Raw genomic sequence first — 15700 nt, 5'->3', positions numbered from 1 at the left:
TTAGAAGTAATTCCAATAAGTTTCGTCGTTTTTTTTTTTTTTTAAATTTTTTTTTGGTCAACATCAATTTCAAAACGATTCAGAGAATTGGTTTCAGGGTCCCGCAAGCATCCTTGATCCTATTCCCTGTACTCGAGGGTCATTCTGCGAGGACTTTCGTAGCTACCAGAGTGTTTCGCATCATGGCATAAAGCTTCTAAAGAGAAGTGCAAACGAAAGTGAGATCATAATTGAAGAGATTAAGCTAATCGAGAGAAAAAATAGACACGAGTAGATAAGCATGAATCGAATCGTGGCTATTCGTATAGAAAAAAATCGAAAAACATTACATGTATAATGCCAATTTCAAAACACCGTGTATTTAAATTTTGTAAAATTTTTTCAATCTTATTCAACCGATCCTCAATTTTACCTCATACGAATCAACGAATCATTCATATCCCGTTGCGAAATTTAATCGCGAAAGTATTTCACGGGACTCGCAATTATTGCGCCCTTCGGCTCTTAGGAATTTATCGTAGCTAGACCGAAATCAATTTGAACCCAATAATAACGTCGTTGTACGCATACTTTCTCGATTGTTTATCCAATTAGGCGTTGTGTATGAATATATGTCCGCCTGATCGCCGGCACACGCAAAGCCTTGGAAATTATTACGGGTTTCAGCTTTGTTCCATCTTACATATTTTCATCCCCAAAATTCCAACCCTGAATACCAGACAAAAATTTCCTTCCCTCATTTGCGAGAGTTATCCTTCTGTTTGATTGAAATAGCGTATCTATAGATCGATAAATCGAAATACTCTTTTCTTTATTTACTTAGAAAATTCGTCAAACAAAAAATCTAGATACCGTTAATTTTATACTTTTGCTATTTCGGCGTAATGCGTGGTATACATGTATTGCACACAGATACATGTATACATATAATTGTAAACGAATGATATATACATATATATATATATTATTCATATTTTTTTATTCCGCCATATAATATACATGCATACAGTAACAGTAATAATAATTTCAATAATCGTAAATATGACAAGTATATATATATATTTTTTTTTTATATATTATATATTAAGTTTCTGTTATATAATTTATTATAATATTTATTATTAAAATTGAACAATTAACAGTTATACCTATCAATGAACAATCGTTTACGTAATATTATAATACATAGTTTCGTTATATATCGATATAACTATTATTACTATAGTACGGTTATAATTATTATAGAGAGCACATTTCGTCATCAGGCCCCTGGAATAAATTTGGAAGCGTTTCTTCACTGCAAAATTTTCTTACACACATTACATAAAGATTAATTTATAAATCGTATTTAAAATTTTTTTTTTTCTTTTCTAATCATTTTCCAACACTGCGCGACTTCATTGTCTTCAACAGCCAATTATTGCGGTATCGAAGTCGATCTGTTGGATAAGAATGAATTGTAAAATTCCGCAGAATCAACTACAGATGAAATTGACATATTTGTGTCGAATTTCTTACCTAAAATTTACAATTTCTACATATGGCACGAGGCAACCAAATATTAAATGTCACCTAAATTTTTACTTAGACTCTGAAAATCTTAACGAAGATCTCGAGCAGTAAATATACATGTAGCTTTATCGTAAACGGTAATTATTGCATAATGTCGTAAAATCTTTCTCTACGTAGAACACATATCTCGTGTCAAAGAACAATCAATTCAGAGAATAAATTTCACGGGTCGGAAATATTTACATCTCTTTTGTATCTAATGTTTCCTACCCAAATTTCCGGTTTATTGCTTTCTTTTTTTTTTTTTGTTTTTTTTCCGTTATCGCATCTTTCCAGCAATCACGCCTTTCGATAAAGCTTCTTTCACTAAAATCCACGCCTATCGGGAAATACGTTTAAAGAGAATTTGGTCCAAAACTGTTCTAGTAACTTCTATCTATGTTGAAAACTCTTTGATTTTACATTCTTGATGATCTTATTCAAATTGGTCTTAAAACTTTCTTGCGTTTGGATAGTTTTCGATTTGATATAATGAATGACAATGTCTGTATAGTTGTACCGATACTCGAATTAATTCGGAAGATTTACAGAAATGTTAGGAAAAAAGCGAATTATCCTTCTTGTCCGAATGGAAACAGAGAGAGAAAAAGACAGGGAGAGAGAGAGAGCGAAACGACACCTTTCTAACTAGTAATTCTATGACTAATGTAAATCTACTTTACGTATGGCATTAATAATGACTTGTGTACGGCTCTGTTGTCACACAGAGCTGCGTATAACCATAATTTTGAGACGTGTGAGCAATGTTTCGTATCTTTTAATATATAATAATTGATAAATTATCACAAGATGAATACCTAATATCGTGTTATGTATACACACACATACATACATGTATATGTATATGTATGTATATAGCGTAAATTAGAACAGTTAAACTTAACGTGTAACATATATATATATGTATATATGTATATTTATTCATATATAATATGCACTCGAAATACCCGCCAACAAGCTTATATTATATACATGTTGACTTGTGTATTGTCGTCTTTGCAGTAGACGGCATCAAATTTTTTTTCTCACCGTCGACGCTCCGCAAGTTCGATAATTCAAATACGACCTCTTCATATCGGCGTCGTATTATGATCAGCACCATTTTTCGGCTGTAAATCCCGCGATGGATTTCGCAGCTCGTTGCGACTCAGGAAATTTACTATTCCAGCACCGAGTGAGTCTCCCATCACGTTAATTGTCGTCCGAAAACGATCCCTGAAAAGCGTGAGAAAACAATAAAGTCATTGAACTGGTGAAAGGTAGTGTTCAAGTGGAATAAACTGTCCTTGAATTTTTCTTGGGTCTTGGAAATACTCTATTTCTAATGTCCTTGAATAACCTGAAATCATCCTGGAAATGTCCTTCGATTTGTTACGGATTTTTTTAACGGACACCATGAATCCCAAGAGCTTACAGGACTTTTGAAGGACAGGCAAAATTCAAGGACATTTTCAGGACCATTGGACACCATATCAGGATGTATCCTTACAGCAGCCAATCCACCGCGATGATCAACGTGACATCTTTGGCCGGCAGTCCAACCGTGTCCAGGACCATGACCATGGTGACCAAACCAGCCTGCGGAATGCCGGCTGCGCCGATGCTGGCGGCGGTTGCCGTGATGCTGAAACAGTGGCGAAGGATTCGTCAGTCAGTGAAATAGTCAGCGCAGTGACATCGATTACCTGACTGCCACCAGCTGACCAAAGGAGAGATTCACGTTGCGGACTTGAGCTATGAAAATTGCGGCTACAGCCTCGTAGAGGGCCGTTCCGTCCATGTTTATCGTCGCCCCGATCGGCATGACGAAACGCGCCACTCGAGGGTCTATGCCGTTCCTGTCCTCCAGGCAGCCAATCGCGACCGGAAGTGTGGCGGAACTGGACGAGGTTCCAAAGGCCGTTGCCAAGGCCTGAGCCATGTTCGAAACGTAGGAGAAGGGGTTGCGTCGCGTAACGAGAAAGTAGATCAGCGGAAGGATGATGAATCCGTGGATGAAGAGGCCCACGAGCACCGTCATGAAGTACATTCCAAGCTGGCCGATTATCACCTCGAAGGATTTCATTTCCAGGAGCTTCGATGAGACCAGGAACAACACTCCGATTGGCGAAACCCTGCCGGATGACGCGGTGATTATTGAGTTTCATTAGAACGGAAGGCGTTCAGACCAGCGATAAAATATGCTGAAGGCCTTTTACCAAATCACCCAGTTTGTGATGATCATCATTGCCGATGACAAAGCCTCGAAGAAACGGAGTAGAGGTCGACCGTCAGGTCCCATTTTACCAAGAGTGATACCGAGCACAGTGGAAAATACAACGAGACCCAGTATATTCGTACCGGCGGCGTATTCGTGCTCGATCTTCCAGGTCAGAATGTTGGCTGGGGAGAATGAGGAGCATTGGAGTGAATAAGTACTGATTGCTACGACTGATCGTCGCCGGTTGATGACTAACGACGAATATACGCTCACCGTTCGTGTCGTTGGCTTCGGGCTTAAGTACTGTACGATACTGCGATATGCAGGCCTGGACCAAGTTCGGTGGAAACATGTTCCTCGCCAGATCCATGAGCGTGTCAACGGTTGTCACGTTTCTCGAAACTCCGGCTCGTTCGATGTTCGACTCGTCGCCGCGTCCGGGGTGAATGGATATGACGAGAATGATACCTGCGCCAAAGAAACTGCGTTAGCTTAAAGGTAGCACCATTCTAGGATCTTGGAAACCTCGATTTTTTTGTTTTTTTGGATCTGGACAGTTGATCGTAAGACACAAACCCGTGATAACTGCACTGACGGTTGTAACCATGTAGTAAACGATCGCTCGCGCCCCGATCTTCCCGCTCAAAGACAAGTCCAGCGAACCAATAGCCGAGATCAGACTGGCCATGATCAGCGGCAGGATTAAACTCTTCAGCATTCGTAGGAACAGTTCGCCTATGTAGTTGACGTACATTATGTCACGGGAAGGCCAATTTGTGCTGCGTGCATTCCTCAGAACCAGGCCCAAAATTATACCACCAACCACACCGAGGACCGTCAGTATCGTAAGGGCGTTGTGCTTCAGGCAGTTTTTCGTTTGCTGCCGTCGGTTCGGCGGTCGTTTGTTCGGTGTTTGGGGGTAGTACGATGTCCTCCCAGTCCCGATCCGCCCTTGCTTTTCCGCATCCGACAGCGGCGATCTGCGTCAAATAAATGCACTTAATTACATGTTACCGCGGGTTTCATTGGGATAGATTCATCGTGTGAAAAGTGTGTCCATACGTCATATCAGAGGAGAAAATTCATTTTTCGAACTACGTGTTGATCACCATCGAAAAGTGTTAACTCCGTGTTCGTCGGTCGATACGTGCAACAGACCCAACGACTCGAAACGAAGAAGAATTCGATGGATTGGAATGGACAGTGAAATGGATTGTGAAGACTTTTTTTTGAGGGTGTCTCCTAATGGCCAACGCTGCTCTGGACTGGATGCGCGCTGTGCACAGAGGCGGAAAATGCGATATGATGACGACGGTTGACATTTGACAAGTTCGCCGAGCATTAACAAGCAGTTTTACTGACGGTACATGTGTAACTCGTGGTATCAGCTCGTGCGTACACACGCGGTGGATATACGCATGTTCCAAACAGGATATGAATATCCCCGCCCGCAGTTTCGCCCCTCGGTACATCGTCTCCACACGTGTTGGCCGCAGCTCGTCCGTGCATGTCACACCCTTTCGTGTACATCGCCATTCCCAGCACGATGCCGAACGCATTGAATCTGCAATTACTGTGCGCTTCGCGTCTTCCTCTTTATTTTTGGCACAATAGGTACAATTATACGTATATTCAGAAGCTTCGAGGTGATCTGACGATGACCTATAATGAGTTGTACTATATGTCGTCGTTGAATTGTCACTACAAAACCTCTTCGCAAGGTGGTTGGTAATGAAGGTGAAGTGGAAAAGAAGGAAAGTAAAAAGGGATTATCATCAACGCCATCGCGTCGATCGATGTGTATGTGAATAGTTCTTTCACAATGGCCTAGGATTGAAGGCGATACGTGCGGCTTAAGGCGATGAGCGCGATGAATGGAGAGCGTCAGAAGGAACTCCAATTAAAATTCGTCGCGGAGAATAAACGAACCACGAATGCTCTCTATGCAGCACATTTCACGTGTACGTACCTATTCATATACCGAGTACACTGTGACGATATAGACTCATCAAGTAACAGATGCGATACACGTTGCGTGCCATATGCAGAGTGCGATTTTGATGAAACTGCACTTGTCTGCGACATCGGTTGACGTCGTCCAAGTACTCACTGAAGTGGAATTCAATCACAGCAGTAAAAATATTCTGGGAGCTGGAAGTCGCATAGAGACAATCTCGAAATCAATTTGTTCATTTTGTCGATCACTTTATCACTTGTGATAAAGGATGTTTTCCGTTGAGTTGTACGCATTCTGACTGGACAAAATGACGTTAAACGCCTTAATGATCGGTGACATGAGCTGCAAAATAACCACCACCACCATCACCCCCCATCGTTTTCATTACAATCGGTTGGAAATTAGCACGGTTCAAATGGCACGTCAAAGAAATTATGTTGCCCGTCAATAACAATAATTAGAGGATATATCCAGTTATCGAGCGTTCACATTGTGGAGAGTCGAACAATGGGAGAAATTGGTTGAACAAACGCGTCTATATACTCTCGAAGGTATTCTCATGAATGGGTTCATGAATTCAAGACCTAATTGAAAGTTGGAACAAAGAAGGAAGAAGAAACAATCGACCACAGCCAATGCCATCACGATGAAAAGAAAATGATTCCAATTCTTTGAATTCTTCATACATCACAATACAATAAATGAATTTTTTATTTTCAATGATTATCCTGATCAGTTGTCGCGTCGCATCAGGTGATCAGAACCAGAAGATTTAGGCAAGATTTAAAATCCAACGAATCGAGCAAAGTTGTTCTACTCAATTTCAACGACAAGAATCAATGTTTCTGCGCGGGAGAAAAAGAGATCAGAAACAATTTACGTAACTTTGGCTAACGACAAAAGTTCTTTTTGATTGATATATGATATTATAAAGAAAGAACGATAAAAGAACCAAAGAAAAAATAAAAAAAAAAAAAATAAAAAACAACAACAACAGACTCGACGGTTAAAAGAGCAAGCAAAGTAAGCAACTAAAAGTAATCGATGTTCTTCGTACTTCCTCCATGGGAACGGATATATGGATAAAATGTATATTTATACAGATATATATCTATGTATGTATATCAAGCGTCGCCCATTCTGCGAGGCAATTTACCGTGAGGTCATCTCGGGGAAAATAAAAATGTTATCAAGATGAAAGCTGAAGATGGAAGAGACACTCCTCTTTGAGTTTTCATTCGGCATGATATTGGGTTGTTCTCTGAACATAACGTACAGTTTGTAGTACATATAATAGGTTGTGCTGACCGCGCGTACGTGCGTTAAGATGGTATAACAACAAACGGCCGTAACCAACTCGCCCACGTCTGACCCGACTGTCATTTCGTTTCGCTTTTGCTTGATCATGATTACTCCAACTAGCAAATGAAGAAGCGAATCATCACAACCAGCAAGCGTTTGATAATTTGGGTCCCTACTTTAGGGATGTTCATTGAATCCTTGATCGAGGTCTGAACATACAGTGGAAAATAATCACGGTAAACCGAAGTAAGAATTCAAATAGTGCGAAAAACGAAAATTTTCTTGTTCCTCGATACAAGATCCATCGGATACAGACAATGAGTCAAGAATATTTGGGAATTATCCATTCGAGACGGTTGAACAATAATTATGGTGACTTGTTCAATTAGCCTAACAGACATCTTCCTTGCGCGAGGATTAATCCGAAAGATTGGCCGTACCTAAATGCTTTCATAAATTGTCCGTCATCGTTCTGAGTTGAAGTAAAGTAGCTAAATAAATTTGAGTACAAAGGCAGCGAGCGACGCTTATAGTATACTTCAGAACTGATATTTGATTATATTGATATATAACTGATAATGAGTTCTCAAAGACAAAAGAAGAGAAACTTTAAATATTGAAGAGTAAAAAATTGCATACTATCAAAGGAAAAACTAAAATAATGGATCATAAAACATTATATCGTAATGAAGTAAATGCAGTTAGAGGGAAAAAATTGTTAGAAGGAAACACTTGAATAAATTGAAATGTATACAAATCAGTTTTGTTATTCACGAGAAGACTAAAGGTTTAATTGGAAATAAGTTTATTTTTAGTTTTTAATGTTATTTGGGCAAGTGTATATAGTTATGGATAGTTTTTAAATCGACCCCTGAATACGGGTGATTTTCTTATGGTACCTCCGTCAGGATATATATGTATACATATACAATGTGTATGTATACTGTGTACTACTAAATGTATGTATTGTTAGTGGTTATGCAATAAAGAGTCTTTCTTTATGGTGGTTCAAAGCAAAAAGCGAGAACACGCAGAACGAAAGCTTTGGTGAAAAATGAATGCTGAAACTTTATAAAAAATGTACTCACAATTCTGAGGCGACTTCCATAGTTGACACAAAAGACGCAGCAGATAATGAAAATCCCCCGAGTTCTGTAGCCCGTTTTTTCCAACAGTTGAGAGGTAGACCGGAAGTTGGCCGGGTCAATTGGTAGATGCGCTGATCAATGTAGCGGGTCGATCTGAACAACCGGTGGAAGCCCAGTTGCGGCAAGTAGCTAGTGTTCGCACTCGACAGAGGATGTGTGTTGATGATAGGGAGCTTTCAATCTGTGCCACCTTGGGTGGTACATAGGTTACAGCGCTTCACGATATGTGCCCGGCACATACCATATTACACGATCTCCCCTACGATAGCTTCCTGTCCGTGTCCATAATATCCACTGAAACCACTGTACAGCCATTAATTACCTCCATTGTAAACCTCACCTATATCGAGCCAGACTTTGATCCGCTATCATTCATCAGGAATGATCAGTGAGTGATGAGCGTGGGGTTGGAAGGAAAATAAAATCCACACCACATGTTTGCGCGTGGTAAAATTTTTCGAAATGGCACCATGTACCGGAAAGAAGATCTGACGGTCGATTATCACGGGACCGATGAATGTTTATAACTTCTGAACATGTAAATACTTTTGCACATGCAAAGATAAGGCGTACACATCACTAAGAGACACGTGTGCGTACAAAAGCAGAGGAATTAATATAAAACACGTGATTGCGTGCGCGCTGTGAAACGCTTAGGATCGATTTTTAGAGAAAGTCTTTCCATTGAATTACTTGCTTCCCTTATAAACGAGGCTTCCAAATTCTTTTCCAAACAATCCCGGCATGTAAAGATCGCGAGGTATATTCACGTCACATCTTGCTTATACGAACTTAATTTCAATCAATCGATCGACGGGAAACGGGTATGAAATACTGATTGCCCGTGAACATTCATAACAAAAAGCAGGGAACAGGATGAATATACAATGGATAATATTCTGGACAAAAGCGTTGTTGTTTTGACTTTTGAACAATTGGCCGTGCGATTTCATGCATGATTTTGATGGGACTATGTCATGGTGATTTATTGAGCTCACCTCAGCTGGTAACAAGCCGTTTTTTAGATGCTTAATGAAGTTTTTTTTTTCAGCCGTATTGTATCATCGCTGATATCCAAGAAATATCCCTTCATCTACCGATTCGAACGTCCTTCCTCGTCGATTGAACCGAATCCCTTAAAACTTTTCAACTATATCCACTCGTGGCTTTTATCATCAGGGACGTCAAATATTCTTCAACAATTGTAAGCTCAAGAGAATCTCATCGATCAAGCACTCCTCAAACCACAATCTCTTATTCTCCTTTTCTTGCTTTCTCTACCCCTCTCCCTCTTAATGTTTCTCCGCTTTATCTCTCTCTTTCGCCCTCTCTCCTACTCTCTCACACCGCCTTTCTTCTCTTCTGCGCAATAATAGACGAGCGAATAACAATTCCTCGATTATTCAACGTACTGGGGAATAAAGCTGCAGCGGGTAATTGAAAACAACAAAGCACTGTGTTTTTGATGGCTAGGGTCGCGTACGTCTTTGAACCGTTCAAATCGACGTAACACCTGGCGGGAACCTGCCTCCACCACTTGTGGCGCAACTCTGTGTGCCACGCGACGATGAACACTGATCGTGGGACAGGAGTCGGACTACCAAGAGACGAGGTAATGCGGTTGTGCGCGCCGCGCAAGCAGTTGGATGTGTGGTGTGGGCTGGAGCTCCGATCATGAGTACGACGGACCACGAGCAGCCCTCGCAGACCTTCGCTATTCCCCGCAGATTTTTTTCCCGCCATTTTTAATTTCGCTCAGAGGTCCCCGACGGGCTGTGACCGTAAATAAAACTGGGCTCGATGTAAGAAACATGAGTGACAGAGGATGTTCAGATACGTTGTTCTCGGTGATTTGTATTTCATCCCCAAGGTTCAATGTTCATTACCGAGCATCTATATCCTCCTGATTCAGTAAAAATTTCATTTTGGCTGATTGCAGCACGGATCACTGCAAGATTTTTTTTTCTGGAATGAACTTCGACTAGTCTGCAGAGATTCTGAGTCATATTTTTGTCGGGTACGAGCGACACTCGTACGTTTGGAGCAAATTGCAATGTTCAAGTGCCAATTACCATAATCGTACTCAATTGCTCAATTTCAGGATAGGCACCTGAGATAGTGCTATAAATACATGAATGCTTAGATGTTCATAGGTGGACTCCAGGAGACGATGATCCATACTCGACCGTAGCTGTCGAGGAAATTCTGTCAAAATCTGGTGATTTTTCAACATCCAACAATGTATTTTCGGTATTTTCCCCCCATCTCGGGGTGTAACATGGAGGCGCGGCCTTTTCCGTCCTTTTTCGCCAGACGGTAGGGTCGCGGCGCAACAAACTGAGTTACCATAGCAACCGGATCTCTCTCATTCCATCCTCGTCACCATTTTCACTGAAATCCTGATTAACTCTCAGCGGTATCTAAGAAGCCAATCCATCCCCTCCTCTTGCTAATTTTCCGGTAAATCACGACCGGTACCGAGAGGGTAATATCAATTATCGATTTCCACATGCCAATAACGACCACTAGGCACATTACGTACCCCCGAATCGATGAGATTCACTATTGTCGACCGATAATTGGAATAGACAACCATGCATATTACGCTGAAAATTGACTCGGAGGGTGGCCGATATTCACGTGATTCGCGTCGCTGCATCGACGTCCAATTTGTATTGTAATTTTCGAACGCGGATTGCAGCCGAACCGCGTTCAGCGAGGGACACGCAATGCTAGTATTTTTTATCAATACCTATCTCGGCTGCCTACTCGCTTTAATATTGATTCAACTCAGGACCCCGATAGCTCGGCGTCTGGTACATGGAGATGTGTACAGGGATGGAATAACGAGAGTCACTTTTTAAGTTAAGTGTAAAATTTATTTCAATACAAATAATGCCAGCCCTGATTCTGCCATCGCCAATGATGTCGTTATCACGGATCGCTAATAAGCTTCATACATGACCTCCGGCTCACGTGACTCGTCTGCGATCGTCAGTTTGTAATAATCCTCATGAAGTTTCAGCTGCAACGCTGCAGGCGCGGCCACACTCAGCCAACTTACAAGCTTGTTGTTGCTATTCAAATATTCCAGGATCACGAACAAAATAATTATTAAATAAATGCCTGCGTAATAACTAAACCAAATTAATAAAAGGTATCCTACCTTTTCCACACATGCCTCAAGAGATCTTGAGACCCGCACGGATGCAATTGGAGAAATGGAGTTCCTAAGATCGGATGAATTGCCTGGGATAATTCCGAGTAACACAGGTTGTTGTTGCTTATTAATTTCTGTGCGACCTCGGCGCTGACCGGATTGCAGCCCGCGAAATCTGTTTAACACAAAAAAAAATATATATATATATATATATATATGTATATATATGTATATATATGTATATTCTTTGGGTTTTTCTACGGGTGTAAGACGAGTCTGGAACCCTGATAAGTCTCCTTAACTACGAGGTAGTACTTCAGGCGATCAAAACATTTCGAGGAAGTCATAGGGTGACTTTTTTTCCGTGAAATATGCGCTGACCCAATTCGTCAAAAGCGCTGCGTCAGGCCTGTGCTGAGGGCTACCGGTGCCTCGAGTAATCCCTCGAGACTATCTCGGGCGGTATATGGGATGCATGGATATGAGAACGGTTGTTGTAGAGTTTTCGAACCAATTCCAGGATAACCGAGGCCGAAGTAAAGTTTTGAGCAACGAACGCCAGCACAGCCGGAGGGTGCGAGAAATCGAAATCCGTTTGAACCAAAGAATACTCAACGTGGTTGCCACTTGCATCGGCCTTAATCGCACCCAAGAGCGGGATTGCGAGGCGTCCGTTGGCTGATTGCTCGTTCGATCTGGCAGCCTCTTTCTCTGAACGAGGCTAAAACGGAGACAGCGATCAGGGGAGAGGACTCCCGGAAAACCGGTGAGTGAGGCGGAGAGTAAAAGCCAGAAACAAAAGAGCGTACGAGCTTAGCTGATATTGTCCGACAAAAAGCTCGCGCTAATGTGACTCTCGTTTGTTTTTTAAGAGGGCTTCTACGACCGAAGCTTCTACCGGGGGACTCGCCTAGCAAACCAACGCCAGCTCTTCCACCGTATTTTCCTTCCTCTTTCAATGCTAACCTACATCCGCTCTAAACATTCAACGTCAAGTGCGTAGGCTGCTTTCGAATCGTGACAGCACCATGACCCTGCAGGTACGTACGAATCAGCGATAGTGAAAATTAAGCGACAGCGCCGAGTACGCCCGAGGGATGGGGGAAATATATTAGTAATGGAAAATTTTTCTCCTCACCAGACTTCCATCCATTGAAGTAAAGTACTGGTACGCTATAACTCATGGACCACAGAACGTGGTGAAGTGTGATCAGCGGCCTCTCGTCTTTCGAAGCCGCCTCAAAAGGGTCCTTGGCCAACCTGGCGTCCAAGTTTTTAGCCCAATAATCTTTGTCGGTACCAGTTGGTGGCTCGTCGATTGGATATTCGCACGGGACGTACGTTTTCACTTGGCGTGAAAGGTACGCCATTCCGGGTGCGCCCTTCGTGACGATCGGTAATCGTTAAAACGCTGATTGATTATCGGTGTAAGAAACTCAAATGTTTAAGTTTTAGTGCTTAATTACGTATTCCGAAGTACAAGAAATACTTAACAGTTGTTCACATTTGTATAATATCAAGTTTTTATCTAAATTCTTTTTTTTCATCACCTGATCGCCGACGAGTTCCCAATCATCGTGAATCCTGTCGGAAACCTTTAACAAAGCTTGAGCATCTTTGATAAAGGTTTCCCACGTGACAGTACCGATTCCATCCATGGCCAGAAATGATGACACGCGACTTGCGACCTTGTGAAAACGAAAACGACTTCAAGAAGAAGAAAGACCGGGGAAACACAAAACAAAAAACAGCTCCAAATTTGCAAAGTGGCTGTGGAATCACGATATAATAGAAATCTGTACGGGTGGGTGGATGTTTGTACCTACCAACGGAGTTCAGAGTCAACGTCGATACGCCGCGCTGCTTCAACTCGAGATGTCGCTTTTAGTGTCAGCTTCTATCGGAGGTTCCATCTCCAGAGTCACCTTTCAGGAATAGTGTATTACTTTTGCAGCTGAAAAATATATTCAAGTATGTAAACAGAAACAGGGGCATTGAAAGAGTACAAATAACGTAACGGCGAGCAACTGGCTAAGTCAGAGAAAAACTTTCCAACGTAATATATCGAAGCCCAGAATATCCTTGTGGAGAGGGCAGAGCTCAGCACTTAGACATTACGATCGTCAAACATGGCCGCGAAAGTAGCACAGCTTACCAACTGCGGCGAGACGGGCTGAACGGCTCGCAGCTCAACACCCAATACCCTTCATTGTCTCTATCTTTACGCTTGATAACGCTGTCGGTGCCATTTTACATACACCGAAATTCATTCTGTCCAATGTATCCTTGAAGGCGAGGCTTTTTCGAGAGCAGCGAGGATTCCTCGGCCAATATCTTATTCACACACGTGTTTGCGCATTGTAGACAAAGGAAGCCTTATCACGTAGCTGGTAGAATCTCGCATCAAAGTTTCATGTCCAAATTTTGCAACAGTCAGACAGTCTGAATTTACGATTAAAAAAAAAATAGCCCTTCCCGACTCGAAACCTACGGGTACTTTTACTATTTTCAAGCTCATCCTGTTCGCTAATCTCACCGATGCGTTCTAATCTCGAAATAGAACCTACATAGATAGAAATATCGTACAATTGAGAAGGTCGGATACTGCACAATTGCACATTGATCGGCGTCATGTTCCCTGGGACATTTTGACCGATCGTTCGGAACGTTCGTCAAGAGAGCGGTCGTCGAACGACGGTATGTATAACAAAACGGGTATTATAAGTGTGCCGAGCGTTGTTATGTGGCGTGGCTGCACAGTACACAGACGCAGTTGGGCACACGGATTGACGGACGTCGTTCTTTATTGACGGGTGGAAGTTGACATGAGAAGAACAGCATCGAAGACAACTACGGCGTTGAGCTGAACGTCGAGAGGCTCGTGAAAAAAAACCGACGCTTATAAGTTCGCAGGTGAAAATATTTCCTCCAATGGGGGCCCAGGAAGAATTAATAAATTCCAAATTTTCATGGAAATCGGGCTTTTCCATTTGTAGTTACTCCAATAACATTCGTCGTCATTTCTACCTCGATGAAGAATTTACAAAACGGGGAAGCTGCACAGCCACAGGCACGGCAGTAGTACCGCACAGTTCTTCCCCTCTTTTATACCGACTATTCAACTTCGGCTGGCTCCGGCTGGGCTCGGACGAAATCGAACCCCCACCCCGTACCCGCGCCGGTAAGTACGGAGATGTGTGGGTAGTGACTGTACCTTTGTGTGCAGGCCGATTTCCAATGCCCCTCAAGCTTCAGGGGCGTGACAAGGCTCGACGAGCAGGGCGCGTATCTGGGGGCCCGGTAAAAATTGTCGGTGTTAAAATTTTTCGACACACGTGGACGGAAAAATGTTATTCGGATTGTCTCGGGAGCGGCAAGAATATAGGCGAGAAGACAAGACCGGGTAAAGACTCTGCGAATTTATCGCCGATCGGTTTTCTCGCTAAATCGAAACTACGCTGGGTCAGAACGGAGTTCTCGGTAATGGTCGAAGGGAGCTTGTCGCGAGGACGTACTTAACTGTAAACGAGGGTAACGGCACCCCCCGTTTATGCGCAGCTGCTTATCGCTCAGGTAGTGCTAGGCTGGGTTGGTTTGTGTGCGCGTAGCTCTTTGCGCTTGCTCGCTAGGTGTACGTGTACGACACTGCTGGCCCCCCGTTTGAGCGTGTGGTCGTTACCCGAAGGCAAGAGTGTACGTGTGCCGAATGACGCGGCTGCGAGTCGTACGTATAACGTCGAGCGACGGGGTGAACTGAGCAACTTTAGAATCCATGGTATAGACTAGACCGTCGAGTAGTAAGGAGAGTGAGCGACGGTAGACCGACAGACAAACAGACGTGGTTATATTAACGGTTAACAAAACACGGGAACTCGCGACTCGGAGCTCCGAAATACGCATATTGATATTAAAATGAGCGAAGAAGCGGATGGATAAATTCGGTGCTACGGTGTAAATACAGTAGGTGTATGTATATTGTTCGATGCGCGTGTGTGACACACAATCGCCGAGTTATATCAGAGTGAAAATACGTGCACGTAGTACTGTACTTATGTATTGTAGTATGTATTTATGTACTACTGTAATGAATTGTCGCGGGCACAACATCGCTTAGCGGAAAGTTATACCGAGGAGGCCCCGCGACACCCGGGAACAGTTTTGAATAATAACGGACACCCACCAGAGAAACAAGGGACCGAATTTCTAGCATGACGCGCCACTGGGTTGAAGAGATCGCGAGCGTTGCTCGGCCAGAGTCATGCAGCAGCGGGAACAGCACCGTCACTATCACCAGCAGCAACACCATCAGCGGCCCCAAATCCAGCGGTCAAATATAAGGATCAATCCAGTGTTGACTTACG

The 15700-nt window shown here is 42.7% G+C and overlaps 2 protein-coding genes across 7 annotated transcripts; both read right to left on the bottom strand.

The window, feature by feature from the left end:
- Positions 1-1760: 1760 nt before the first annotated feature.
- LOC124220647 (excitatory amino acid transporter 1) lies at positions 1761-9837 on the bottom strand. Of its 3 annotated transcripts, none has more exons than XM_046629837.2 (8): positions 9178-9837; positions 8120-8482; positions 4349-4752; positions 4046-4240; positions 3771-3954; positions 3258-3686; positions 3062-3196; positions 1761-2787 (listed from the first exon to the last, which is right to left on the bottom strand). In XM_046629837.2, the coding sequence occupies exons 2-8, from the start codon at positions 8137-8139 to the stop codon at positions 2643-2645; spliced, it is 1512 nt and encodes a 503-aa protein (XP_046485793.1). In that variant the 5' UTR covers positions 8140-8482; positions 9178-9837; the 3' UTR covers positions 1761-2642. The 3 variants fall into 3 exon arrangements, with proteins under 3 accessions (XP_046485793.1, XP_046485794.1, XP_046485795.1); XM_046629838.2 differs by having other exon boundaries at positions 8120-8473; XM_046629839.2 differs by lacking the exons at positions 8120-8482; positions 9178-9837 and adding an exon at positions 4835-5037.
- Positions 9838-11036: 1199 nt separating this feature from the next.
- On the bottom strand, positions 11037-15661 carry Atg10 (Autophagy-related 10). 4 transcript variants are annotated; one of them, XM_046629849.2, is made up of 7 exons: positions 15520-15661; positions 14554-14628; positions 13166-13293; positions 12890-13027; positions 12478-12721; positions 11346-11514; positions 11037-11256 (listed from the first exon to the last, which is right to left on the bottom strand). In XM_046629849.2, exons 4-7 carry the CDS (start codon positions 12995-12997, stop codon positions 11124-11126), a joined length of 654 nt encoding a protein of 217 aa, XP_046485805.1. In that variant the 5' UTR covers positions 12998-13027; positions 13166-13293; positions 14554-14628; positions 15520-15661; the 3' UTR covers positions 11037-11123. The 4 variants fall into 4 exon arrangements, with proteins under 4 accessions (XP_046485805.1, XP_046485804.1, XP_046485808.1 ...); XM_046629848.1 differs by lacking the exon at positions 14554-14628 and having other exon boundaries at positions 15520-15656; XM_046629852.2 differs by lacking the exons at positions 14554-14628; positions 15520-15661 and adding an exon at positions 14855-15049.
- Positions 15662-15700: the final 39 nt, after the last annotated feature.

This window comes from Neodiprion pinetum, chromosome 5, assembly GCF_021155775.2.
Source record: "Neodiprion pinetum isolate iyNeoPine1 chromosome 5, iyNeoPine1.2, whole genome shotgun sequence".
Taxonomy (NCBI): domain Eukaryota; kingdom Metazoa; phylum Arthropoda; class Insecta; order Hymenoptera; family Diprionidae; genus Neodiprion; species Neodiprion pinetum.
This window is presented reverse-complemented; position numbering and strand designations above follow the sequence as displayed.

Bases quoted from the DNA above. Each gene is read 5' to 3' on its own strand.
- LOC124220647 (XM_046629837.2), bottom strand. From the start codon at position 8,139: ATGGAAGTCGCCTCAGAATT. The intron at 3,687-3,770 runs GTAAAAGGCCTT...GTCATCCGGCAG, and splicing joins ATCACAAACTGGGTGATTTG to GGTTTCGCCAATCGGAGTGT. The intron at 3,197-3,257 runs GTAATCGATGTC...CCACTGTTTCAG, and splicing joins GGTCAGCTGGTGGCAGTCAG to CATCACGGCAACCGCCGCCA.
- Atg10 (XM_046629849.2), bottom strand. From the start codon at position 12,997: ATGGATGGAATCGGTACTGTCACGTGGGAAACCTTTATCAAAGATGCT. The intron at 12,722-12,889 runs GTGATGAAAAAA...ATCGTCACGAAG, and splicing joins GGGAACTCGTCGGCGATCAG to GGCGCACCCGGAATGGCGTA. The intron at 11,257-11,345 runs GTAGGATACCTT...ATATTTGAATAG, and splicing joins TTGAGGCATGTGTGGAAAAG to CAACAACAAGCTTGTAAGTT.